Source organism: Stegostoma tigrinum, chromosome 16, assembly GCF_030684315.1.
Source record: "Stegostoma tigrinum isolate sSteTig4 chromosome 16, sSteTig4.hap1, whole genome shotgun sequence".
Taxonomy (NCBI): domain Eukaryota; kingdom Metazoa; phylum Chordata; class Chondrichthyes; order Orectolobiformes; family Stegostomatidae; genus Stegostoma; species Stegostoma tigrinum.
The window spans coordinates 10,906,875-10,934,649 of record NC_081369.1 but is presented as its reverse complement, the minus strand read 5'-3'; the positions used below and the strand labels follow the sequence as shown (position 1 = coordinate 10,934,649).

The 27,775-nt window shown below is 41.0% G+C and overlaps 2 protein-coding genes across 2 annotated transcripts; one reads left to right on the top strand and one right to left on the bottom strand.

Annotated features, from left to right (window-relative positions):
• Window positions 1-5,819, top strand: LOC125460040 (olfactomedin-4-like). Its single transcript, XM_048547101.2, has 5 exons — window positions 1-340; window positions 514-660; window positions 1,667-1,885; window positions 2,420-2,576; window positions 4,232-5,819. Exons 1-5 carry the CDS (start codon window positions 278-280, stop codon window positions 5,038-5,040), a joined length of 1,395 nt encoding a protein of 464 aa, XP_048403058.1. The 5' UTR covers window positions 1-277; the 3' UTR covers window positions 5,041-5,819.
• On the bottom strand, window positions 5,263-27,279 carry LOC125460041 (testis, prostate and placenta-expressed protein-like). Its single transcript, XM_048547103.2, has 7 exons — window positions 26,785-27,279; window positions 26,024-26,085; window positions 22,517-22,712; window positions 20,147-20,208; window positions 19,990-20,054; window positions 19,870-19,902; window positions 5,263-8,578 (listed from the first exon to the last, which is right to left on the bottom strand). Exons 1-7 carry the CDS (start codon window positions 26,972-26,974, stop codon window positions 8,548-8,550), a joined length of 639 nt encoding a protein of 212 aa, XP_048403060.1. The 5' UTR covers window positions 26,975-27,279; the 3' UTR covers window positions 5,263-8,547.
• Between the last annotated feature and the right edge of the window lie 496 nt (window positions 27,280-27,775).

Here is a 27,775-nt window from a genome sequence, read left to right as displayed (position 1 = left end):
CTCACTCTCGAATGTACTAACTGGGATAAAAAAAACCTTCCGTTGGCGGCAAATCGAACATCCTTCTCTCTTTGAGGGTTTCTAGCGAAGCTCTGGAACGTGTGGCACTACTGACAGACCTGCCGCTGAACGGGCGATATTCACCTCAACTCTCGATCTCCATAGAGCTCAACCGGAGAGTTCCTGTCAGGGGAGGGGCCCCAGTCAGTCCCACCTTCCTGAGTCTGTATAAGCGCGGCAGTCTTCAGGAGCTGAGGCTCATGTCAACGGGGCAGAGATGGTTTTGTTTACTGATATGGGCGTGAAATTCGGGTTCTTTCTGATCCTGAGCCTTGCCTCTGTAAGTAGAATGCGGTCGATTGCACATTACCAGTAGAGTTCCTAACAAGGCAGTGTTACTGAGCTACATTCCATAACATAAGGAGATGGGAATGGACCCCAGCAAACGCTTAGGTTTGATGTACTCTTCTTAAGAGCCTGCACTAATTTTCACCCTTGCTGTCCATTGCGTAGGCGGATCGCGATGCTCGTGGGGAGGCTCGGGTGGCGAAGAGATGCTACTGCGACCTTCAGATGTCTGATGGGCCGTTCCCTCACATGCAACTCGAGCAATTATACTCAATCTCTCAGAATTGCAGCCTCAAACTGAACAAACACCAGGTGAGAAGGATGCGGCAGGAATCAACGACTGTCTGCCAGAAACTCCACTCTCCCAAAAAACCTCTACACTCATTCCATCCTTTGCTCCACCGTCTGCCGCGATGTGGAGATGCTGGTGTTGGACTGGGGTGGACAAGGTCAAAAATCACTGACACCAGCCTATAGTCCAACCGGTTTATTTTTAGAATCAGTTTTGGAAGTCGCACTCCTTCTCCAGGTGTCAGCGAGAGAGGTGGCATCGGACGCAGAATTTACAAGCAAAAGATCAAATGGTCATAAGAACCGATGCGAATGCGTCGAACAAACCTAAGCTGGCTGTTAAATCTTTAATCAGTTAGAAAGAATTAATATGCAAATTCTAAAATTTCTTTCAAGTCACCGCCCTGTTCTTAGGTTTGTTCAACACATTTGCAAAAGTTCTACGACCCTTTGATCTTTTGCTTATAAATTCTGTGCCTCATGCCACGTCTCTCACCAACACCTGAACGAGTGAGACCCCGAAACTTGTGTCTTCGAGTAAACCTGTGGGATTATAACCTGGTGTTGTGTGATTTTTGACCAATTCCTGCAGCAAAACTAATTGGTATCATGCCAAAAGGCAGGTCTGCAGTTCGCCTGCAGTTAGTGGCAGGTTAGGGAGTAGAAATTGCACACACCCCTGCTTGACTTCTGGGCACAACCAAGCTTAGAATGGTGCAGAAAGAGGCCGTTCAGCCCATTGTGTCTGCACCAGCTGTCTGAATGAGCACTATGACTCTGAGGTCATTCTCCTGCGTTTTCCCCATAACATGAACATTGTTTTTGTTTAAATAAACATCTGATGCCTTCTTGAAAGTTTGCGCTTTAAAATAAATATATTCTTCCATTTCTAGAAGATAAAATGGTAGATCAGTTTCAGAACTGACCACATTTAGCGTTCACATAATACTCAAGAATGAGTCACCAGTTAAGCAATTGATGTCCTATTCTATTTAACAAAGAATAATGCTTTCGATTTATCCTCCAGTTCAATGAACCTCTTGAAATTACTGGCTACATAGAGCAGAAATTGAACAACCTTGTGCAACGCATTCATGAATTTGAAGAAGAATATGATGGTGAACTATATAGTATCATTTCATATCGGATAATAGAGATTGAAATTGCTGAGCTGAATGAGTTGCTCAACCAACTTCAAGAAAAGTGCTCTAGGAACAATGATGAGAGAACCTATCTGGATACACAGGTAACCAGGGCACAGTACTGGTTGACTATTGTGTATGTGTGTGTATATGCATGCATGAATGTGCGTGTGTGTGTGTGTGTGTGTGTGTGTGTGTGTGTGGTGACAGGGCGTGGAGGGTGTGAAGCTCCTTGAAACTCCCATGATTGAATGGAATCTAATTCATACCAAACTGAGAACCAACTTGGTATTCTTCTGAGGAAGGGTCACTTGACCCGAAATGTTAACTCTGATTTCTTCATACAAATGCTCCCAGACCTGCTGAGCTTTTCCCGCAATTTTTGCTTTTGTTTCTGATGTACAGCATCTGCTGTTCTCTCGGTTTTTACTTGACACCTTTCCAGTCAGTATGGGTCAATGAATTACAGAAGAAACTTGACAAGACATCAGTAAGATGTGACTGTGTCATTAGTAACATCTGATTATTTCACTTATCCAGTGCCAAAAATGGCTACCATGTTTCTTACATACTAACAGTGACCACACTGAGTTGGTCTAAGGCACTATTTAATTATAATTCCTTCCTGTATCCAACAGGCACAAAATATTACCAACAAAGTAGATGAATTAGAGAAATATGACCGACTTAAAGTCATTCAAGAGCACAGAAAAAATAACATCCTGAAAAGGAGTCTAACCTCTTGCCAGAATGCACTGTTAGTAACACCAACTCCATATGTCACTACACAGCCAGGTGAGTAAAACAGGCAGAGCTAACAAATCTAATCAGTATCAACATACAACAGGAAGAAGAATCTGCCCTGACGTTTTCTGTTCAGGACATATGAAATCTTTCAGCTGTGAAACACTATTTGCATTGAGTTTTGTTACTTCTTGTTTTTGCACCCAAGAAACACTGTTGTTCAAAGGTAAATGGATCAGAAGAAAAAATAGTGAATCAGCTTCAGAACTGACCATATTTAGCCTTTACGTAATACTCAGGAATGAGTGACTAGTTAATACAAGCACAAGCTGTTACTAGATATTTTGATATTTTATATAATCATCCAGTAATGAAAAGAGACCATTTGGACCATAATGCTTCTGCCAGTTCTTTGAAGGAGTAATGTAATAAGTCCCATTCTACAGATCTTACATTGTAGCCCTGTAATGTTTTCTCTGTCTTCGCACGGCATCATTTGTCTCATGGTATTGCCATCTCAGCAGCTTGCAATTGCAGATCAACTATAAACGCTACTTCTCTCCAAACTGAATAATCACCTATTTTGATTAACTCCATTTGGTTTTCTCCTACTCTCACAATGCTGCATTTAAAGCACAGGGAATACCATTTAAGTCAGACAGCAAGGAAGCAACGGTAGCGGTTTGCCAGGGCAAGGTATAAAGTCCTACAGGTACAGTATCCTAGTAGTTATTTCATGAATTAATCAACAAGGGGTTTTGAGTTCTAATCGTAGAATGCCAAATTGGGAAACTGAATTCAATAAATTTGGGGAGAAAGAAGCAGAAGCACTGGAAATATACAGCATCTGTGCAAAGGGGAACAGAGTTCAGAACTGCGATTTTTATAAGAACAGCAGCTATACATTTGTAGTCTGGCAGCAACAAAAATTCCTTCCGGAAACAGAACTTGTCACTCTGACGCCAAATGCCCTGCCTATGTCTCTGGTCCTAAAATAAAACAAAGAACTGTAGATGCTGAAATCTGGAACAAAAACCGAAGTTGCTTGAGAAATTCAGCCTTAGGTCATTGGCCTCAAAATGTTAACTGTTTTCTCTTCACAGTGCTGCCAGAACTACTGAGTTTCTCCAATAATTTTTGCTTTTGTTTGTCCCTCAATATTTAATAGCCTTACCATCACCAAATTCCCCCACTACATACATCATCATGTTTGTCATTGACAAGAAATTGAATTGGACTAGTCACATATACAACATGATCAACAATTTTTGATTTTGTCCCTGGTCCTAAACTTGGACTTAATGTAGTCAGAGTATCATTGAAAAGTACAATTATAGTGGAACATAACTAAAACGTAAGAATTTATGTCAAATATGTATGAAACCTTGATTAGAAATACTCAACTGTGTATGTTCAGATCCATATTACAAACAGAATGTCAAATGACCAATGAAGTTCTACAAGGATAATGCCAAGACTGTGTAGGAAAATATCAAGAAAGACTAAACAAGCTAGGATCTTTTCTCTTGAAGAATAATAAGTGAAAGATGCTGATGAAGATCTAAAATTATGAAGGGTTGATCACATCAAAAGGGAAGTATCAAATGCATTTTTTGCTCTTACCATGTTTTGCATATGCTATTATGCTTTACATATTGCTGTTTTTCTCAGTGTAACACTAACAGGGTTTATGGGATTTCTCACAGGATCCTGTTCCTTTGGAAGATTAAAAGCAGTCTCCTATCCCAGGACTTCAATGCTTAATCATTTTGGGACATCCTATCCATATGGTTCCTGGGGGAAAGATCCACTGCCAGCTCCCGGGAAAGAGGATCAACACTGGCTTGTAGTTCTAACCAGTAGTAATAGATATGGAACTAAGATTCGTGTTTACAGCTCTTATTCTAAATTACTCACCAAAGGTGCTTTTAAGGACATAAGTTTTCAAACCTATAATCCTCAAGGCTCAGGCGGCGTAATGTACGGAGATGCCTACTATTACAATTGCTATAACTTAGACAAACTCTGCAGGTTTGACATGACCACACAAAATGTCATATCTGCCACCCTGCCATTTGCTGGTTTTAATGACAAGTTTCCATACTGTACACTTGCTTCCTGTTATGTATACACAGACATGGATCTAGCAACAGATGAAAATGGGCTGTGGGTGCTCTACTCTACTACATTCAATTTTGGAAACTTGGTCGTCAGTCGACTTAATACAACTGACCTCTCACTACTCGAAAGTTGGAACACCACCTTATTCAAACGATCAGCATCCAATGCCTTTTTGGTGTGTGGGGTTGTATATGCTACCAGATATGTAAGTCCTGAATTAGAAGAAATCTTTTACATGTTTGACACTACCAGTGGAGTTGAGCGATATGATTTGAAAATCCAATTCCGAAAAATTTGGCCTGGCATTCAGTACATGAACTACAACCCACAGGATAAGAAGTTGTATGTATACAGTGATGCTTATGTTATTAGTTACAATTTAACATTTGAATAACCTCTGACCAGAAGTTCTAAGAATCAAGCAATAAAAGGAACCTATTCAGGTCCAGCTAATAGGACGAAGCTAAATACAAAAAGATATATTTGCAGACAATACTTGACAGTATTGCTTGAAATGACAGAAATGCAGGTGAAGCAGCATCTGTGGAATTAGAAACAGGTAATGTTTCAGTTTGACAACATTTCAACAAGAGCACACCTGTATGGTTCTTCGCAGTAATTTACATGTGTGAATTTAATTAATAAGGATTGCAGCAAATCATATGGACATTCAATGTTTGAAACATCTCAGTTAAGACTGGACTAGATGTAGTCTGAAATAATTCAATACAAATATTGCTTCAATACTGTGCGTTTGAATGTAGTATGCAGTGTAACCACAATATGCAACAGATAACTCAGGTCATTCTGACAGTAGAGCAAAATGAGATTGATGTAACTACTGGTACTTTTGTCTATGCATATCAACATTTAACATCTAGCAGCACTGAACAACCACTGATCAATAACAGTTATTATATGAATAACCATAACTTGTTGAATTCCATTCATTTCAAACATTTAAACATTTGATCTAAAATTAAAGTGAAAAACTATTATGATGGTGAGCTATTTTCTCATTATGTGCTTGTGTTGTAATTAAAGAATATGTTTTCTATTATCTGGGCATAGCATATACACAGCGGCCTTTGTCATCCCATGTCTTGTGATGTCGCAGATTAATTTGTTCTTCTTACCGATTTGTATTAAAGATCATACAACTTTACCGATAAACCAGCTTTCCATATTATTTCCCTCTATTGATCATTGCGCTAGGTATTCCATGAATGGCAGCAACCATTTTGTGTCAGTTTGAGCCTTTGTTGTTTCAAGCTTTTGAACCAATAATATTGAGAGAATAGCAATATACTTCCAAGACAGAATGATGCAACTTGGAGGGAAACTTGGAAGTGTGCAATTTCCATGTAACAGCTGTCCTTATCCTCCTAGGTGATGGTAGCTTATACATATTTGGGAGATACTGTGAAAGAACCCTAGGCAAGTTACAGCACTGAACTCAAAAATGGTACACAATACTGCCACTGTACACCAGTGGTGGAGGGAGTGAATTTGAAGGTGTTGGATTTCAGTTGTGTTTATGGTTGATAGTGATTCCCAGCATGTGAGACAAGGCTTAAGTCAGTTGAAACATTTGAAGTCAAACAATTTTAAAGCTGGACACATACATTTGTTTTCATAGTCACTAAAATAATACAGGACATTTGCATTTTGAGTTTCTCATCTAGTCGACCAGTGATGCACTCTTTAAATACATTGTCTCATTATAGCCTTTATTACTGCAATAGTAAAATAGAGACACAGGGTAGGAGTTTAAAGGGTTAACAATCTGAATTCCAACATCAGTTCTCCCACTTCCAGCTTTAATGGATAGGACAGGAGGGGGAGCATCCAACCTGTTTCTGGAAGTTGGGGGTGGAGGGTGTAATAATGGGGATGGGTTGGCATTTTAAATATTATAATAAGACTCTGAGCCTTATTTCCATTTACTATGTGGAATTTACAGAAGATTTATAATGGCAAAGAGCGTCTGGAAGCTAAACACAGATGAGGACCGTCAGGTCCCTGAAGAACGTACCATTTCATTTATCTGTTAAATTCCATGTGCTAGGTTAGGCAACTGTGGTGAGACCCCTCTCTCTCCTGACTCTCTCAGTGAAGCACCAACCTCTTCTTCCAGTCTCTGATTTCCCCCATGCCTCCATCTGACCTGCAGGCTTTCGATCCCACTCCCAGGTGACTGCATGCATTCAGATGTCTGGCTTAATAAATAAGTCACCTGTCCTAAGACAAGCTGCCAAGACATTAAGCCATTTCCATAAGAAAAAAACATAATAATTATAAAATGGAAAAGTTCATTTAGTCCAACCAATGTCAGTGTTTTCATTTTGCACCTGCAAATCATTATATCCAAATCTAGCTACCTCAAAAATTGTTTCACTGTCTCAACTACCTAGCAAACTTAACATTGAGTAACAGAGATTTGAAAAAGGAATGCAAAATCATAAGATATTTTGACAGAGTGGATTGGGAGAAATAGAATAGCTGAGAACCAAAAGAGACAGATTTAAGATGATTGGCAATAGAACCATAGGTGATATGAGCAAACACACTTTATGGAGCCTAAGAGTGTGGCAGAGGCAGACTCAGTCTTTGCTTTCTTGGGGAATTGGATAATTTTCTGAAGAGAATGATTTGGGATATGGGATTTACTGAGATAGCACAGTGTGCAGCTGGAGGAACACAGCAGGCCAGGCAGCATCAGAGGAGCAGGAAAGCTGACATTTCGGGTCGGGACCCTTCTTCAGAAATGAGAGAAGGGAAGGGGGCTCTGAAATAAATAGAGGCGGGGCGGCAGTGATAGCAGTAGATAGTCGAGCGGATAGGTGGGAGAGAAGATGGACAGGTCAAGGAAGCGGGGATGAAGCTAGTAAAGGTGAGTGAGGTAGACAGCGGGGGGGATTGGTCAGTGAGGTAGGAGAATTGGATAGGTGGGATTGAAGACGGACAGTTCAATGAGGCAGGGATAACGGGGGGAGGTGCTGGTCCTGCAATGAGGTCATGGGTGGGGAGATTTTGAAGCTGGGTAAATTTATGGATTTACTGAGTTTTCCTTGTAGAGATTTAGCACTGACCCATGGGCTAAATAGGCTCCTGTATAACTACATCAGCTACTATTCCCTGATGTGAGTTCCACAACTGTCAAAAGATTTTTATTCCTTTCTGTTCAGAGACCATTACGTTTAAAACTAGGGAGATGCTGATATAGTGGAAATGGCACTGGCCAAGTAATCCAGAGGCCCAGGCTAAAATTCAGGGGACACAGATTCAATCTCATAAAGCTGATGAGTTTTAAAATCAATTTGTGAAATCTGAAATTGAAAGCTAGTCTCAGTAATAGCAATCATGTCAACTGTAGTAAAAATCAATCTGGTTCACTAATGTCCTTTAGGAAAGAAAATCTGCTCCAGTTACCTGGTCAAAATGTGACTCCAAATGCACAGCAACTCAGTTGACTCTTGAGCTCACTGGCTTGCAAGGCATCTAAGGACAATCACTGATTGACAATATTACTGGCCTGCCTCAAGACTGTCAAATACTGTGATAGAATAAGAATGTGTTGTTGATGATGTTCACTAATGCAATGGTTGCTGTGCAAATCAGTCTAGTGATTTGTATCTGATATAAGGTGCACATTGTATCACTGTGTGCAGTAGAGGTGAATCAGTAGGTTACAGGAATACATGATCAATAAAGAAAAGCACCAGCACCAGCTCACTTCCACTATAGTTTACTCAATGAAAAGTAAAATATGCTCTTACTATTGGTTGAGAACTGTTTACTTATATGAAATTATTTTATCAGCTCCTGATCCTGCAGCAAATGTGGTAACAGATTCCACGAAGATAACTTCGGCTCATAGCTTCTGAACCCACGATGTGCTCTAGTACCAAGGTCGCTGGAAGGAAGTACGGCTATAAAACAGAATGCATTATTAAAGGCAATTTTGAATCTTGGGTGAATAGAGACAAAGGTTCCATAGGACAAATTAACTCACTACATGTAATACTAAAACAGACTCGTAGCAACTGGTGTAGACCTTGCCCACACATATTTTGCTTCTGCCTTCACTATAAAATTCACAAACATCACTTGAGCAATAGCTATAAATCACGATGTGGAAGGGAGAGAGAAAACTTGTAAAATTATAATCATAAGGGAAATGATACTGAGAAAACTGACAGAGCTGCAATCTGACAAGTCCAAGCCCAGCTTAAAAGAGATTGCTAATGACGTAGTGGATGAGTTGGTATTATTTTTGCAAAGTTTTATAGATTCTGGAAAGGTTCCACTGAACTAGAAAATAATAAGAAAGGCAGAAAGCAGGAAATTATAGGCCAGTTAGTCCATGTCTATCAGAGGAAGCTATTAGAATCAATAATTAAAGAGACTGTAGCTGCACATGAAGGAAAATGAGGTAATTGGCAAGAGGAGAATGATATGGCCAGAGGGAAATCACATATAACTAAAATAAAGGTGAGTCTGTAGACACAATAGACCTGGATATCTAGAAAACATTTGATAAGGTGCTACATCAAAAGTCATTATGGAAAATACAATCTCATGATGTAGGGATAACATAATAGCATGGATAGAAGATTGGCTGGCTTGCAGAAAACAGAATATTCATAAGGGTCTAGGCCCGAAACGTCAGCCTTTGTGCTCCTAAGATGCTGCTTGGCCTGCTGTGTTCATCCAGCTCCACACTTTGTTATCTACACATAACTGGGTTTTTATTTGGAAGAATGTGATATGTGGAGTTCCACAGGGGTCTGTGCCAGAGCTTCAATTTTTTACCATTTATATAAATGGCTTAGAAGAGGCAAGTGAAGGCATCATATTTAAATGTTCAGAAGACTCCAAGATAGTAAGGAAGTGTGATGTGAAGAATACATTAAGATGTTACAGATGGACTGAGTATGTTGAGTGAGAGGGCAAATATCTGGCAGATGAAGTACAATATGAGAAAATGGCAGGAATAATGGGGAAAAAAGTAAGAGTGTTTCCTAAATGGAGACAACTGCAGAATCCTGAGATACAGAAGTATTAACTTGTTTTGGTGCAAGAATCACAAAAAAGTTAATATGCTGGTATGCACATAATCATCGACCCATATTCTTAGTAACAAGGAGTTGAACATAAAAGGATGTTATGCTTCAGTTGCAGGTCATTGGTAAGACCACATCATGAATATTAGGTGCAGTTGTAGTTTCACTTTAAAAAGGATTTAAATAGCGAGTTTTGAGAAGATTTGTAGCTCAGATTGAGGTTCTGGATGTGAGTTTGCTCGCTGAGCTGGAAGGTTAGTTTTCAGACGTTTCGTCACCATTCTAGGTAACATCATCAGTGAGCCTCCGACGAAGCGCTGGTGTTATGTCCCGCTTTCTATTTATCTGGTTAGGTTTCCTTGGGTTGGTGATGTCATTTCCTGTTCTTTTTCTCAGGGGATGGTAGATTGGCTCCAAGTCAATGTGTTGTCAATGACACATTGACTTGGAGCCAATCTACCATCCCCTGAGAAAAAGAACAGGAAATGACATCACCAACCCAAGGAAACCTAACCAGATAAATAGAAAGCGGGACATAACACCAGCGCTTCGTCGGAGGCTCAATGATGATGTTACCTAGAATGGTGACGAAACGTCTGGAAACTAACCTTCCAGCTCAGCGAGCAAACTCACATCCAGAAGGATTTAAATTGCACTAAATTAGTTCAGAGTTGGTTTATTGGATTTGTATCTGGAATGAGCCTATTTTTCTATTAGGTTTAGAAGAGTGAGTTATGATTTGATTTAAGTTTGCCAAATCCTGAATGGTGTTGACAAGATAGATGTGGGAAGGATGTTTGCTCTTGTGTTTTAAAATTAGGAATTTCCCTTTCAGGACAGAGTGTTAAATATTTTCTAACACTTCTTTTCACTAAGAAGATTTTGAGACTTTGGAACTCTTTGTTTCAGAAAGTGATGGAAGTGAGATCACTTTTTTTTTAAGGCAGAAGTTCACAGTGTTTTGGTAGATTGGATAATAAACAGCGATTTGAGGTAAATGGCAATGTGGAATTAAAACACAAGCAGGTCAGCCATGATCATTTTAAATGGTGCAGGGGGTTTTCAGGCACTGAATAATATATCTGTATTTCTATTCTGTATATTTGTATGTTCACAAAATCCAAAATATCAGAGGACTGATAACTGCTATTCCGTGGCAGCTGTAGTTCAGATAAACAGGAATAAGAGCTAAGGAGGAAAAATGATCCATTCGGGTTTTCATGACTGATTGCAATCCAATGTCATTTTCCCATTCACTTGTGTGGATATCAGTGATTATGGGATTACATTTGGCTATGATGCCACTATGGTAGAACATGCAGGTTACAGCTATCAAAAGCAGATCACTTCCAGGATAGGTTGCTAATGGTTCACTATATTATTGAAAAGATGATGCCTCAAACATGATAACATTTCCTCAGTACTGCACTAAAGTGCCAAACTAGCCTAGTGCTCAAGTTTCTGAACTTTGTGTTTGGAGGCAAGACTGTGATGATTAAACCGGAGTTGACTGTTGAAGGAGTCACTGATCACAAACAAACAGATTAGGCATTGGAATAACGAACATTGCAATCTAGGAGAAACATTTTTTTCAAATTGCCATTTTTTGTTTACTAGATAGAAAAATATTGCCTTCGTGCTGCACAGCAACATGATAGTGACTCAACAGGGCACACTGATGGCTAAGTTCACAAATTTGTGTAATATATTTTAAGTCTCATTTGCACACCATGGCACAGGGCAGCAGATCTCAATTGGACTTTGGTTAAATCAGGGAGCAAGCTCCTGTCAGAGATACAGTCATACAGTGTAGCCAGACAAAGCCATTCCAGCTTCTCAGAAGTAACTATACCTGGATGATGGTCATTCTTTATGGACAGATGAGCATCAGTGATGGTGTTATAATATTTGTCCAATCCTTGTCAGTATAGTTGACACAGGTTACCTTTCAATGGCCAGCTGGTGTATGAATTTAGACAGCAAGCCTTATAGATCAATGCCCAGAATCCTGGCTACAATCATTATATCTTCATTCTGAGGGGTCCCTTGTGTCCGCTGTATTTGAGCCCCCAAGTAAATCAAAACATGGTTAATCTCAATTTAGGCATGATGATCCTCAGGTTAAACCGCCAGTAATTGTCTCTTTATAATGTGAGAGCGGCCCTATCGTCCTCTGGGACAGTGGTGACTTGACTTTTTACTGGGTGACAGACTATAAAACATGAATGTGATGAATTAGGGATTTTGGTAAGTTGGGGAGGGAAGTGCACCTTTATTTTTCCAAACTTGTCAGCCTCCAGAAGGGTAGGAGTTGAAAAGCTGCACGGGAAGGCACGAACAAGTAGCAATCCTCGCCAATCCTCAAAACGCATTCAGACAAAAATAAACATTACAGGAAAACAAGTAAGCAATTGCTTGGTAAGTATTTGGCTCACTTCCCTGATCTTTTAAAGCCCATCAAAAACAATTACCAAAAGTTACACCAGCATTTGGAAAATTTCTGAATGTAATCTTATGGAGGTGGCAGAGTTTATTAATTATAAAGTAATTAATAGAAATAAATTAATTGAGACACAATAAGGATGAACAGGTAGGTGATGTGCTGCAAATATAGCATATGTGAGATTCTAGATGCAAGGCATTAGTAACCCAATGAATTTGGCTCACAGTTTATGAGTTCGAGGTGGAGCTGCAGTCACTGATGCATCAGGAAGGGGGAAACTTAAATGGAAAACTTTATTCCAGGAGGTGTCCACAACCCTGAGGACAGTGTCTTCCAATTTGGTCAGTAGTTAGGGACAGGAGGGTGTTTCATCAGGATATGGAGCCTCTGCTCGGGGCTGGAGGGGAGATGTAGTGGGAGCAGAAGGATTCAGTTGCTGTAGTCCATGTAGTTACTAACGACACAGCCCAGACAAGAAAAGTGCTTATGTACAGGCAGTTTGAGAAGATACGCACTAAATTAAAAAGCAGAACGTCAAAGATAATAATCCAGAAATGAACTATGAGTAAGTTGGCATAAAACAAATAAAATTAGAGAAATGAATATATGGCTGAAACAAAGATGACAGAGAAATTGGTTCTATTAAAGTGCAGCTAACTTCAGTGAACTTGCAAATTGGGTTAGAGATAGGTCAACAGAGGTGCAGTGGCAGATATTTGAGCGGATGATTCAGAATACACAGAATAGTACATTCCAACAAGCATGAAAATAATCAACTTGAAGAGAAAGCATATAATTGTGTAAAGATGGTGGGAAGTCAGAAGACTAGACAGAATATAAAAGCGTGAAACGATGAGGACGGAAGAAAATAGATAGCAAGAGAAAGCAAGCTAGAAATATAAAAGAGATAGAACATAGAACATTACAGCACAGTACAGGCCCTTCAGCCCTTGATATTGTGCCGACCTGTGAAACTGATCTGAAGTCCATCTAACTTACACTATTCCATTATCATCCATATGTTTATCCAATTACCATTTAAAAGCCCTTAAAGTTGGCGAGTCTACTACTGTTGCAGGCAGGGCATTCCTCATCCTTACCACTCTCTGAGTAAAGAACCTACCACTGACAGCTGCCCTATATGTATCACCTCCTCAATTTAAAGCTATGTCCCCTCGTGCTAGCCATCTCCATCTGAGGAAAAAGGCTCTCACTGTCCACCCTCCCTAATCCTCTGATCATCTTGTATGTCTCTATTAGGTCACCTCTTAACCTTCTTCTCTCTAATGAAAACAGCCTCAAGTCTCTCAGCCTTTTCTCATAAGACCTTCCCTCCAGATCAGGCAACATCCTGGTAAATCTCCTCTGCATCCTTTCCAATGCTTCTACATCCTTACTGTAATGCGGCGACCAGAACTGGACACAATACTCCAAGTGCGGCCGCACCAGACTTTTGTGCAGATGCAACATGACCTCATGGCTCTGAAATTCGATCCCTCTAACAATAAAACCTAACATACCGTACGCCTTCCTAACAACCCTGTCAACCTGAGTGACAACTTTCAGGGATCTATGCACATGGACACCGAGATCTCCCTGCTCATCCACACTACTAAGAATCTTACCATTAGCCCAAAACTCTGTATTCCTGTTACTCCTTCCGAAGTAAATCACCTCACACTTTTCCACAATAAACTCCACTTGCCACCTCTCAGCCCAGCTCTGCAGCTTATCTATGTCCCTTTGTAACCTGCAACATCCTTCTGCACTATCCATAACTCCACTGACTTTAGTGTCATCCGCAAATTTACTAACCCATCCTTCTATGCCCACATCCAGGTCATTTATTAAAATGACAAACAGCAGTGGCCCCAAAACAGATCCTTGCGGTACACCACTAGTAACTGAACTCCAGGATGAACATTCCCCATCAACCACCACCCTCCGTCTTCTTACAGCTAGCCAATTTCTGATCCAAACCGCTAAATCACCCTCAATCCCAAGCCTCCGTATTTTCTGCAATAGCCTACTGTGGGGAACCTTATCAAACGCTTTATTGAAATCCAAATACACCACATCAACCACTTACCCTGATCCACCTGTTTGATCACCTTCTCAAAGAATTCAATAAGGTTTGTGAGGCACGACCTACCTTTCACAAAACCGTGTTGACTATCCCTAATCAAATTATTCCTTTCTAGATTATTATAAATCCTATCTCTTATAATCCTTTCCAACACTTTACCCACAACTGAAGTAAGGCTCACTGGTCTTTAATTACCAGGGTTGTCTCTACTCCCCTTCTTGAACAAGGGGACAACATTTGCTATTCTCCAGTCTTCTGGCACTATTCCTGTAGACAATGATGACATAAAGATTAAAGCCAAAGGCTCTGCAATCTCATCCCTAGCTTCCCAGAGAATCCTAGGATAAATTTCATCTGGCCAAAGGGACTTATCTATTTTCACACTTTCCAGAATTGCTAACATCTCCTCCTTGTGAACCTCAATCCTGTCTAGTCTAATAGATGCTTCTCAGTAATCTCCTCAACAACATTGTCTTTTTCATGTGTGAATACTGACGAAAAATATTCATATAGCGCCTCTGCTTCTCTTCGGACTCCACGCTCAACTTCCCAATTCTGTCCTTGACTGGTCCTAATCTTACTCAAGTCATTCTTTTATTCCTGACATACCTATAGAAAGCTTTGGGGTTCTACTTGATCCTACCTGCCAAAGAATTCTCATGTCCTCTCCTGGCTCTTCTTAGCTCTCTCTTTAGGTCCTTCCTGACTAACTTGTAACTCTCAAGTGCCCTAACTGAGCCTTCAGGCCTCATCTTTACATAAGCTTCCTTCTTCCTCTTGACAAGAGATTCAACTTCTTCAGTAAACCATGGTTCCCTCGCTCGACCACTTCCTCCCTGCCTGACAGTTACATACTTACCAAGGACACAGCGTTCCTTGAACAAGTTCCACGTTTCAATTGTGCCCAGCCCCTGCAGTTTCCTTCCCCATCCTATGCATCCTAAATCTTGTCTAATCGCCTCATAATTGCCTTTACCCCAGCTATAACTCCTGCCCTGCGGTATATACCTATCTCTTTCCATCGGTAAAGTAAACGTAACCGATCTGTGGTCACTATCACTGAAGTGCTCACCTCCCTCCAATTCTAAGACCTGGCTTGGTTCATTACCCAGTACCAAATCCAATGTTGCCTCACCTCTGTTGGCCTATCTACGTACTGTGTCAGGAAACCCTTCTGCACACATTGGACAAAGACTGACCCATCTGAAGTACTCAAGCTATAGCGTCAAGTGTCAATATTTGGAAAGTTAAAGTCCCCCATAACAACTAATCTGTTACTTTCACTCCTATCCAGAATCATCTTTGCAATCCTTTCCTCTAAATCTCTGGAACTTTTTGGAGGCCTATAGAAAACTCCCAACAGGGTGACCTCTCCTTTCCTGGTTCTAACCTCAGCCCATGCTACCTCAGGAGACGAGTCATCAAATGCCCTTTCTGTCACCGTAAGACTGCCTTAACCAACAATGCCACACCTCCACCTCTTTTACCACCTTCCCTGATCTTACTGAAACATCTAAACCCCGGAACAAACAACAACCATTCCTGTCCCTGCTCTATCCATATCTCTGAAATAGCCACAACATCAAAGTTCCAGGTACCAAACCATGTTGCAAGTTCACCCACCTTATTCCGGATGCTCCTGGCGTTGAAGTAGACACACTTCAAACCACCTTCCTGCCTGCCGGTACACTCCTGCGACCTTGAAACCTTATTCATGACCTCACTACTCTCAACCTCCTGTTCAATGGAGCTACAATTCAGATTCCCAGCCCACTGCTGAATTAGTTGAAACCCTCCTGAAGAGCATTAGCAAATTTCCCCCAGGATATTGGTACCCCTTTGGTTCAGGTGTAGGCCATCCTGTTTGTAGAGGTCCCACCTACCCCAGAATGAGCCCCAATTATCCAGGTATCTGAATCCCTCCCTCCTCCTCCATGCCTGTAGCCACGTGTTCAACTGCTCTCACTCCCCATTCCTCGCCTCGCTAGCATGTGGCACAGGTAACAAACCAGAGATAACAACTCTGCCTGTTCTAGTTCTAAGCTTCCACCCTAGCTCCTTGAATTTCTGCCTTACAGTAAGAGTTTCTATCAATATATAAAAAGGAAAAGAGTTATCAAAGTGTGCACTGGTCCTATAGAAAGTGAGTTTAGGAAATTAGTAACAGAAAATGAGACAATGACAGATGATTTCAATAGATATTTTGCGCTGGTCTTCACTGTAGAGGATACAAGTAATATCCTAGAATTAGCTGTAAATCAGGAAATGGGAGCGAGGAGTTTAAGAAAATGATGATTATCAGGGATGTGGTACTGAGCAAATGTTGGAGCCGTGTGCTGACAAGTTTGTAGGTTCTGACGGATTGCATTCATGGGTTTTTAAAGATATAGCTAGTGAGATAGTTGATGCATTGGTTTTAATTTTCCAAAACTCTATAGATGTGGGGAGGGTTTCATTAGAATGAAAATAGTGAATATAAGACGTTCATTTAAAAAATAGAGAGAAACAGGAAATCGCAGGGCTTAACGTCTGTCATCGGGAAAATATTCAAAGTTTGTTATTATGATTATTGTTAATAAAATTCTGGCAAACAGAGTATAATGTGGGAAAATTGTGAAACTGTCCACTCTGGCAAGAAGAACAAAAAGAGAATATTAGCAACACAGGACTAGGAATGGGCCATTCGGTCCCTGAGGCTGTCCCACCATTCAATGAGATCATGGCTGCTCTGTGGCCTAACTTCATATACCTGCCTTTGGCCCATATCCCTTAATACTTCTGTTTAACAAAAATGTATTATTTCACATTTAAAATTAACACTTGTGAAAGAGAGCTCAAAACGTCCACCACTCTTTTAGTGTAGAAGATTATAAAAATGGCGGGAGACCACAGAGCTCTGAGGTAAATCTAGTGCATAAAGCTCATAACGTTAATATACAACTGCAGAAGCAACTAAGAGAGCTAACGGAATATTATTATTAAATGTGAGGGAAAGTGAATGCAGAGTTGGGAAGCTAGGCTTCAATTACATAGGGTATCAGTAGGATCATCTCTAGAGAACTGTGTACAGTATTGGCTTCCTTATTTGAAGAAACAAGTACATGCATTGGAAGCACTCCAGAGAAAGTTTCCTAGACTAATACTTGGATAAGGCTGAAGATAAGGCTGAAACACTTGCAGTAATCTTCAGCCAGAAGTGCCATATGAATGGATCATCTCAGTCTTCTTCAGTGGTCTCCAGATGCCAGTCTTCAGCCAATTTGATTCACTCCACGATATCAAAAAATGGTTGGAGGCACTAGACACTGCAAAGGCTACAGGCCCTGACAACACTCCAGCAATAGCGCTGAAGGCTTGTGCTCCAGACCGTGCTGCTCCCCTAACCAAGCTTCTCCAGTACAGGTACAACACTGAGTTCTATCCGACAACATGGAAAATTGCCCAGGTATGTCCTGTACATAAACAGCAGGACAAATCCAAACCGGCCAACTACTGTCCTGTTAGTCTACTTGCAATCGTCAGTAAAGTGATAGAAGGTGTCATCAACAGTGCTGTCAAGCAGCACCTGCTCAGCAATAACCTGCTCACTGACACGGCGTGGGTCCCGCCAGGGCCATTCAGCCTCCTGAATCTAACCTCAGGCGGGTACCATAGATCAGAAGCTCAATATAAATTCAGTGGCTATAAGAGGTAGTCAGAGGCTAGGAATACTGCGGCAAATAACTCTCCTCTTGATTCCTAAAAGCCTGTCCACCAAGAGTGTGGTGAAATACGGCCCCCTTGCCTGATGACTGCAGCTCCAACCACACTCAAGAAGTTTGACACCACCCAGGACAAAACAGCTGACTGATTAGCACCACATCCACAAACATCCACTTCCTCCACCACTGATGCTCAGTAGCAGCAGTGTGCACTATCTACAAGGTTCACTGCAGAAATTCAACAAAGATCCTGAGACAGCAGCTTCCAACCCCATGGCAACTTCCATTAAGAAGAACAAAGACAGCAGAGACATGGTAACACTGCCACCTGCGAGTTCTCCTCCAAGCCACTCGCCATCCCGATTTGGAAATATATCAACATAATTTCACTGTTGCTGAGTCAAAATCTTGGAATTCTCTCCTGAATGGCATTATGGGTCCCTCAACACATGGAAATACAGCAGTTCAAGGAGGCAGCTAACCACCACCTTCCTCCAGGCAACTACAGACAGGCAATAAATGCTGGTCAGCCAGGAACACACATGTCCCAAAGGTGAATTTAAAAACATGGGGTGAGTTTCCTTTTGAGGAAAGGTTGGACCAGCGAGACTTGCACCCACTAATTGGACAGATAACTTAATTGAAAGATATTTGATTCTGAGGGATATTGATAGGGTGGTTATGGAAATGATACTTCTTCTTGAGGGAGAATCTAGAGTTACCTGTCACCTATTTAAATACATGGGCTTATTTTTCCCTCACAGGGTTATGAGTCTTTGGAATTCCTTTCCTCAGATTCGTGATAAGCAAGAAGTTGAAAGTTTATCAGGATAGGGCAAGGTTGTGGAGAAATCAGATCAGCCATGGTTTTAGTCAAAGATGAAGTAGATTTAAGGGGCTCGATCAGCTCTGTGCCTACTTTGAGTGTCCATATTTAAGTTAGTGCTGAACATCTCAAGCTGCATGATTAAAAGCAGGTTTTCCAATTGGCTTCCCAATGCACTTATTTGTTCCTAAGTGTTCAGCAACGTTCCTTCCAAACTGCGCAGTCATTAGGCAATTTTAAGAGGCCCACGCATCTAAATAAAACTCTGTAATAAATATTTCGGGGACCCATTGCTATCCTGGTTTTTGCTTTCAGAGCCCTTTGCAGTGCAACTTGTGTACTACCTCAATGGCTAGCAAGCAGACACCTGCCCAATTTTGGGTCGGTGCCCTGGGTATGGGGTAGATCTCCCCAATGTCTCACCATGTGCACATCCTGCCTGTAATCCATCCTTCATGATACATGCATTGTCAGTAACTGTGCTTCTGGCTGTAAGTGTCAGAAGTGTCATCATGGTGTTGTGTCTCTAGCATCGACCCTTCATGGTGTTCCTCCACTACTGGGTCAAGGTGCACCATTTGGATATCTCAAAGGAAAAAGACAGGAGGGTAGAAGTGTAGGGAGAAGAATAAAGCAAGACTTTCATACGTAAACAGGGTGAAGTAGGAAGTGAAAAGGGTGGGAGTTGTTTTTGATGGTTTCAGGCCACCAGTGACCAGTTTCAATGGTGCGTGTCCTAAAAATGACTATAACTGTCTCCTATTTGGGAACACCTGTGCCCTTCTCATTAACTCCTGCTGCCTCCAATTGTTTAGAATCTTGTCCCAGAAGGAACAAGGAAATAGGTCAATGAATGTGATACAATCCATTTAAGTGATGTGGCTGTCATGGAAGAAAAACTAGCTTTGTTTGAAAGCTGTAAGCTGTTTTGGGGCTGGAATCAGTGCTAGTTGGGTGAGGGTAAGATGAAGCTATGAGTTTTACATGTAAGTTGTGATTGATAAATCCAATTTAGACCTGAGCAAGCATAAAACAATTTTTACAAATTAGAGAAAATACCAATATCTAAGAATACTGTACTACAAAGTCAAACACAAGTACCTGAAAGGACTGGATAACCTTCTATATCGATTCCTGTTGAAAATGGGGGGAAAAAAGCATTGTAAGTAAATAGTTAAACCTAGACAGGAATTTGATGAAACAATCTTTATTTAGACTTACCAAGTTTCATACGGAATAGGCTTCTGATCGTATTTGGAAACCGATGGCTCTGATTGAAGGTGATACTGAAAAGCAACACATTGTGATTATTTTAAGACTCTAACAGGGGAGTTATATCGCAGTAGAACAATGGGGAGAAATTAAATTTTGAATCTACCTTCCAGGACTGGGTAATGTTGGGTTTCAAATATCTGACTGCATAACCAGAGAAGTGTACATCTGAAAGGAACAGCAAAATATAAAGTCAGTGGACACACCCAAAATAAACTACATACTTTACTGTACTGAACTAAGGTATGACATAACTCAGGGAAAGTGGGAGCATAACTATAATGTAACGAGATTAGTAATCCAGAAGGCCAGCCAAACACTTTAGGAACATGGGTCCCAATTCTACCTCAGTAGCAAGTAGAATTTGAATTCACTTAATAAAGCTAAAACTGAAAGCTAGTCAGTAATGCTACCACGAAACTACTATTAATTGCAATTAAAAAGCTATCAGGTTCACTGACGTTCTTAAACCTGCCATCTTTACTAGATCTGAAGGATGTTGTTAAACTTGAGCGGGTGCAGAAAATACTTACAAGGCTGCTGCCAGGACTACATGGTTTGAGTTATAGGGACAGGGTGAATTAGCAGGGGATTTTCTCCCTGGAGCATCAGAGGCTGAGGGGTGACCTTACAAAGGTTCATAAAATCACAAGGGGTATAGGTAAGGTGAAAAGCCAAGGTCTTTTTCCTTGCATGCGGAGTCCAAAACTAGGGGGCATAGGTTCAAGGTGAGAGGGGCAAGATTCAAAAAAGACCTTAAGGAGCAACTTTCTCACACAGAGGATGGTGCATATGTGGAACGAGCTGCCAGAGGAAGTGGTGGAGGCAGGTACACTTACAACATTTAAAATGCATCTAGATAGCTAAATAAATAGGAAGGGTTGAGAGGGACATGGGCCAAATGCTGGCCAATGGGATAGTTAAGTTTAGAAAACTGGGCCAGCTCAAGGGTCTGTTTCTGTGCTGTCTGACTCTATGACTCCACTCTCGGACATTGAAACACCAAATATTACAAATGATTAAGATTCCAGAATGGAAAAGGGTAGATTTTAGGAACCTAAAAGTTGAACTGAAGTACACTGATTAGAAATGCATTTTAGTAGATAAAACAGTGGATGAAGAATGGGAGAATTTTTCAAGAGTGATGAATAGCTTGCAAGCTAGATACACACACATGAGAAATAAATATAGGATATCCAAAGTTGGAGCACCCCAGATGACTAGGATATTGATGAGAAAGTAAGAAAGAAAAAAAGAGGCGTATGATGCACAAAAAATAATAATAGCAATAGAAATCTCGAATGCAGGAGAAAGGATAAAGCTGGAATAAGGAAGTATGAAGAAAGGATGGGAGGCTGCGTTAAAACAAATAGTAAAATGTTCTTCAAACATATTAGTAAAACATTACTGAAAGATAGAATGGGGCCATAGGAACAAGCAGGTAAGCTGGTCACTGAAGCAAAAGGTATGGCAGTGGTACTAAATGAATACTCTGCTTCTGTCTTTACCAAATTAGAAAATGGTAATGATGGCCCAGTTGAAAATGTGGGTGTTAGTCAACTCCACATCAAAGTGACAGACAAAAAGACAGTTGTTAAAAAGACTGGCATCACTCCAGGTAGAGTAGTCGCCAGGCCCGGGTGGGATGCATCCTAGATTGCTGAAAGATATAAGCGAGCAAATTACAGAGCTGTTAACAGAAAATTTCCAGGCCTCTCTGAATGCAGGATTAGACCCAGGGGACTGGAGGAATATAAATGTGATATTGTTGTCGAAAGCAATAAAAGATAACTTCAGAAACTGCTTTCAACGTGACATCAACAGTGGGAAAACTGATGGAAGAGATAACATAGGATAAGATAAATATACACTTAAGAGAAAAATAAGTTAATACTAGACAGTCAATGTGCATTGGTCAAGAGCAGATCATATCTGACAAATTTAATTGAGCTCTTGACGAGGTGAGACAAACAGTGAATGAGGCTAGTGCTGTGGGTGGTGTATATTTGGACTTTCAGAAAGCATTTTGCTACAGTGCCACATGGCAGGTTGGTTAGCAAATTAGAAATGTTTGGGATTATTTGGCAGCATTGATTAGAAATTGGCTACAAGATAGAAAACAGCAGGTAGGCATTGATGGACATTTCTCAGACTGGAGACAAGTTAAAAGTGGGGTTCCTCAGGGAACGGTGTTGGGATGTTTACTTTTCTGAGTGAGAGTAAAATAATAAAATTCCTTTAACAGTCAACCAGTTAAAAAGAATTAAAATGTGATGATGGCTTTAAACTGGTTACAATTTTGAATCACAATATGTAGCTCAATTAAACTGGCACAATGAAAGTACCAAGAAAGGGTTTTGAGCTTCTTAATGCTCGTTTTATGATGATGACAGTAAAATGTAAACACAGTACCAGTTTTCAAAATTTGCAAAACAATGAGTGTCATTGCAGCCATCATATTCTCTAAATCTCTCACCTTTGAAGTCCCTTTTGGGAAGCACAAATTCCCCACACTCTGAGACAAACCGAGACCAATCCTTTGAGGCCTTAGTGATCAAAGGCTTATAGTGGCTCCAGGGTTTCTCAATATGAACGCTGGGGACTGTATATCGTTTTCCATCAGGAGAAAATTTGTCACTTATAGTCAGTGATCCTCCAGCATAGTTAAATAACTGAAAAAGACCAAGAATCACAATTATAAATAAAGTCATAGAATCACACAGTTTCACAATACAGAAAGAGGGCCTTCAGCCCATTCTGTCAGTGCTGGTCATCACGCACCTATCTACTCTCATCATATTTCCCAGCACTCGGACCACAATCTTGAATGCTCAGGCGCTTCAAGCGATCCCCTACACAGTTCTTAAATGCGATGATGGTTCCTGCCTCTACCACCCTTTGAAGCAGTGATTTCTAGATAGGCACCATCCTTTTGCTCAATGACAGCACGACTAAGGGGAAAGGTTGCTTCCTATCTACTCTATCTATGTCCCCTGTAATTTTGTACTCCTCAGTGACACCCTCCTCAGCTTTCTCTGCTCCAAGAAAATCAGGTCCAGCCTACCTAGTCTCTCATCATTGCTGAAATACTCCAAACCAGGCAACATCTTTGTGCTCCTGAGATGCTGCTTGGCCTGCTGTGTTCGTCCAGCCTCACATTTTAACATCTTTGTGAACCTCTTTTCCACCCTCCCTGGTGCAAACACATCCTTCTTAGATTAGGGGAACCAGAACTGCACACAGAACAGTGGCCTAACTAACATTTTATACTGCCCTATCATAACAACTGCTCTTATATTCAATTAAATAATAAAGGCAAGTATCTAATGTGCCATCTTAGTCACATATCCACATGTTCTGTTGACTTCAAGGATCTGTGGGCATGCCCACTAGAACACCTCTGATTCTTTGTATTTCCTAGGATGCTACCATTTATCATGTATTCCCTTCCTCCCAAAATGCATCATATTACAATTCTCAAGTTTAATTCCACTTGTCACTATTCAGCCCATCTGGCCAGTCTCTCAAATCGTCCTGATGTCTAAGGCTTTCATCCTATCTCGAACACAATCAATTTTCATGTCATCAATGAACTCACTGATCAAACCTCCAGATTCATGTCTAGATCATTAAAAGATAGCAAAGGAGACAGCTGAATCCTGCAGTATGCCAATGGTCATGGTCTTCCAGTCAAAACCAACCTTCAACCATCAGCCTTTGCCTCCTGAGACAATTTTGGATTCAATTTGCCAATTGCCCTGGATCCTGTAGACTTTAACCTTTTTGACCAATTTCCCATGCTAGACCTTGTCAAAACTTCATGTATACTATCATCCACTGCATTACCCTTACTCACACATCTAGTCACCTCCTCGAAAAACTCAATCAAACCTGTCAGACAGGATCTCACCCTGACAAAGCCAAGTTGAACATGACTGACTCATTCTTGCATCTCCTAGTGAAATTAATTTTGTTCCTCAGTTTCTTTGCAAATAGATTTTCTCTCACTGTTCTACAGCTTTCTAGCTCAGCCCTACCACTGTTCTTGAATAATAGTACCACAATCATTGTTCCCCAGTCCTTTACCGCGTTGCTGCGCCCAGAGAGGATTGGAAAATTGATGTCAGGGCCTCAGAAATCTACTCCCTTGTCTCCAACAACAGCCAAGGGTACATTTGATCAGGACCTGGGGACTTATCCAATTTTAGTAACTCCTCTCTCCAACTGTAATTCATAGAATCACAGAATTCCTACAGTGTGGAAGCAGGGCATCAGCTCTTCGAGTCCACACTGACCCCTCCGAACATCATCCCACCCAGACCCACCCTCCTACCCTATCCCTGTAATCCTGCATTTCCCACAATTTACACAACCTCCACATCCCTGGACACTATGAGCAATTTAGCATGGCCAATCCACTTAACCTGCACACCTTTGTTCAAGTATATTACAGTCCTCTTCCCTGAATTCTATACTAATATCATTCTTCTCTTTTCTGAATACAGTTTAAAGTACTCATTTAAAATCTCACCTATATCTTCTGGCTCCACCCACAGTTTGCCATGTAGGACTCTAATCTTTTCCTGGTTATTCTCTTGCCATTATATACTTATAAAATGCCTTTGGATTTTCTTTCAATTAACCATCCACTCTTTTTTCATGTTCCCCCTTCCCTGCTTTCCTAATTTCATTTTTAAATAACCTCCACACTTTCTAGACACCTCTAGGGCTTCTGGTATTCTGAGCCCTCGGTATTTACCACATGCTCTCTTTTCTCCCGCCATATCAATCCTGTACATTGGTCAATATTTAGGGTTTTTTGGAATTTTCTGGTCTCACTCTTCACCTTTTTAGGAACATGTTGGTCTAACACTTTCATTATGTCCTTTCTGAAAGACTCCCATTGTTCCAATGTAAATCTTCCTTGACATAGCTGCTCCAACTCCATCTTGGTCAGATCTGTTTTATCATATTAAAATGACCTTCCTCAAAACCTTTATTTCTGATTTATCTTTCTCCTTCTTCATTACTAACTTAAACATTACTGAGTTGTGGTCACTATTCCTGAAATGCTCTCCTATCAACATTTCTGCTACTTGTCTGGCTTCATTTTTCAAAAATATATCCAGCACTGCTCTGACTGTTGTAGGAGTTCCTATATACTGGCTGAATAAGTTCTCCTGGATAAATTTTAAGGGCCCTACCTATTCTAAGCCTTTTACATGTCAATTCCAGCTAATAGTGGGGATGCTGAAATCTTGTACCTATTACTAACTGATTATTTTTACAGTTGTCTGAAATGTGCCAACATATCTGCCCTTCTATTTCTGCCTAACTGTTTAGGGGGTCTATAGTACACTCCCAACAATGTGATTGCCCTCCCTGACTTTTTGTTTCTAAATTTAACACGTGGCCTCTATTGAGGGGCCTTCCAGATATCATTTCTCCATATTACAGTAATAACTCCTTGTTAAATCAACGTTGCTACAATACGTCCTCAATTCTAGTGAATTTTCCATGATAAAAGAACAGATTTCTGATGGGCAATTCTCTGGGAAGATAAATGATTGAGGTGGGAGATCCTCTTGGAAGATGAGAGAATTGTGTTGAATGAATCCATAGGAATACTATAGGATTGCAATGTGGATTATGTGTTGGGTAATCACCTTTCTTTTAACTAAAGAAATGAGACTTGTTATTGTTCAATAATTTGCCTATTAAATTGTTTAATTATTGCATCCATGTAGTTTTGACTAATGTAAGATGTAAATAGTTATTTGTTTGTACCAAATCCTTACAGCTGTTTTCTTCACTTTGTCATGACATGTGCTGTGGGGTTCTCCAATCTCAGTGTCCTTGATTGACCTTGATCCTGCCCACGAATCTGTACAGTTTAGGCTTGGTCTGTGACTAATTTGTGGTTTATTCTTTGTGACTAAGTACAACTATATTATTACTGGTCAACTTGGACTCAAACACTCACCAATGCTGCATGGGTTTGTTTTGGATGATCAAATAGGGTAAAGGAAGAACTTGCAAAGTCATCTAAAAAACAAAAGTGCATACAAATCAATTCAGTGCAGCTAGAAGACCTAGTCCCAGCCCATCTTCAATGACTAGGATGTATAGCAATGAGAACAATGGGGGAGGGGGGGCACTCAGTTCTGTTAAACCCGTGCCATTCCAGCAGTATGTGCATTGTAGGAAACAGTGAATAAGCTGCATTTAGAGCCCACTTCGTGCCGATTTAAACCATTGTGAGATTGTGTCACATCTAATGGCTTTAGTATATTTATCAGTCAACGATTATACACCCCATTCTGCATCAATACACACTTAAATGCACCGGTCAATGTTTTCTCCTCCCCTACTCTGAGGTCCTTGCCTCTCCTGTTAGATGCTTCTCATCCTTACATCCAGATGCCTCTTTCCCTGGGATCCTTCCCATCAAACAATCATCCATTTTCACCTCTGAGGTTTCTTGTGCTCTAACAGGCCCTTTTCTGCCCCTCTTCTGTAATCACTACCTTTCCCTTCTAAGGATCTTTCTTCCAGATCCCTAGGCGCTTGTCCCACCTCCTACTGAGCTTCATATTTACCTGTTCCTGCTTTCCTCCGTTCACTATCCCACTTTTCTTACCATTCTCCAGCCCACTTCCCCCCCTCCTCCCTTTTGTTTGCTCCTGGTCTCGTACACTTTCTTTCTCGTCCTCTGCCCCCACCGCGGCTCTCGATCCTTGTTACCAGCCGTGCATGTGGTGGTGCTCCTGCAGTGCTCGTTGGGCAGTTTGCTGACTTCGTCGTCCATGTTCATGCGGCGTAAGGTGGGCAGGTCAGGCCGGTAGAGGCCCGTTTTCCGGGCGGCCAGGCTAACCCGCCACGGAGGCTTCGGCGCTCCCAGCCCTTCGTACTCGTGACCATGTTTCTTCTGCATCTGGCTGCGCGGCCGCGTCCGGGCTCTGAGCCCAGCGCCCACTCACCTCAGCATCCACAGTGACCTGTATCCAAGGAGCTACATAGTCACTTAGCAACCGAGTATCTCTCACTGTTACCTATTTATGACCCTGTTTTCTTAGCGTGTAACAGACAGCCAGAATCTGAATGTCTCACCGCTACGTTTTTCAATTCGGAACGATTTTGCCTAATTTGTTATCCCATTTAATTTTACATCTCACCAGGCAATGACCAGTTCAAGGGCAAATAAAAACTGCGCAGATGACTTTTAATGTTGGGATGTGAGGTCATGTCCTTTGGCCCGAAGGATCAAAGAGGATGGCATAATTAAATCAGAGAGGTGCCAAGAAAAAGTGCAAAATAACAGAGGAATCTGCATGTTGGTGGAGAAACACAAAAAAGTTAGCATGCAGGTCCAGCAAGTAATTTTAAAAAAGCAAATGGAAATTCATCTTTTATTTTTCCTACCCAGAAGGATTATAACACAGCTTAGTGACCTTCCCACTGCCAAAATCACAGTGACTTTTTGTTTGCGTGTTTATTTTAATACTACTGTCCACCACCAGAAAACACTTGTATGGCCCATTCAGTATTTGAACAGAAAGCCCATTATGGCCAATGCAAACCATCAAAAGTGAAGGAGATTGGGGGAGAGAGAAAAGGAACTAAATCAGAATGGTGTCAGAGTGGGAAATAAAAGCACACTATCCCTCCCTGGCCCAACTCTCTCTAAGCATCTGGAACATTGCTGGACACCCTGGGCTCCCTCTCCAAGGATGCC

What these genes read in the sequence shown, in the direction of transcription:
- LOC125460040 (XM_048547101.2), top strand. Translation starts at nt 278, where the DNA reads ATGGTTTTGTTTACTGATATGGGCGTGAAATTCGGGTTCTTTCTGATC. An exon ending in TCAAACTGAACAAACACCAG is followed by an intron (nt 661 to 1,666) that starts GTGAGAAGGATG and finishes TTTATCCTCCAG; the next exon opens with TTCAATGAACCTCTTGAAAT. An exon ending in GAACCTATCTGGATACACAG is followed by an intron (nt 1,886 to 2,419) that starts GTAACCAGGGCA and finishes TGTATCCAACAG; the next exon opens with GCACAAAATATTACCAACAA.
- LOC125460041 (XM_048547103.2), bottom strand. Translation starts at nt 26,974, where the DNA reads ATGCAGAAGAAACATGGTCACGAGTACGAAGGGCTGGGAGCGCCGAAG. An exon ending in AACAAACCCATGCAGCATTG is followed by an intron (nt 22,713 to 26,023) that starts GTGAGTGTTTGA and finishes GGTCTTTTTCAG; the next exon opens with TTATTTAACTATGCTGGAGG. An exon ending in AGGTTATCCAGTCCTTTCAG is followed by an intron (nt 8,579 to 19,869) that starts GTACTTGTGTTT and finishes TCTGTTTTATAG; the next exon opens with CCGTACTTCCTTCCAGCGAC.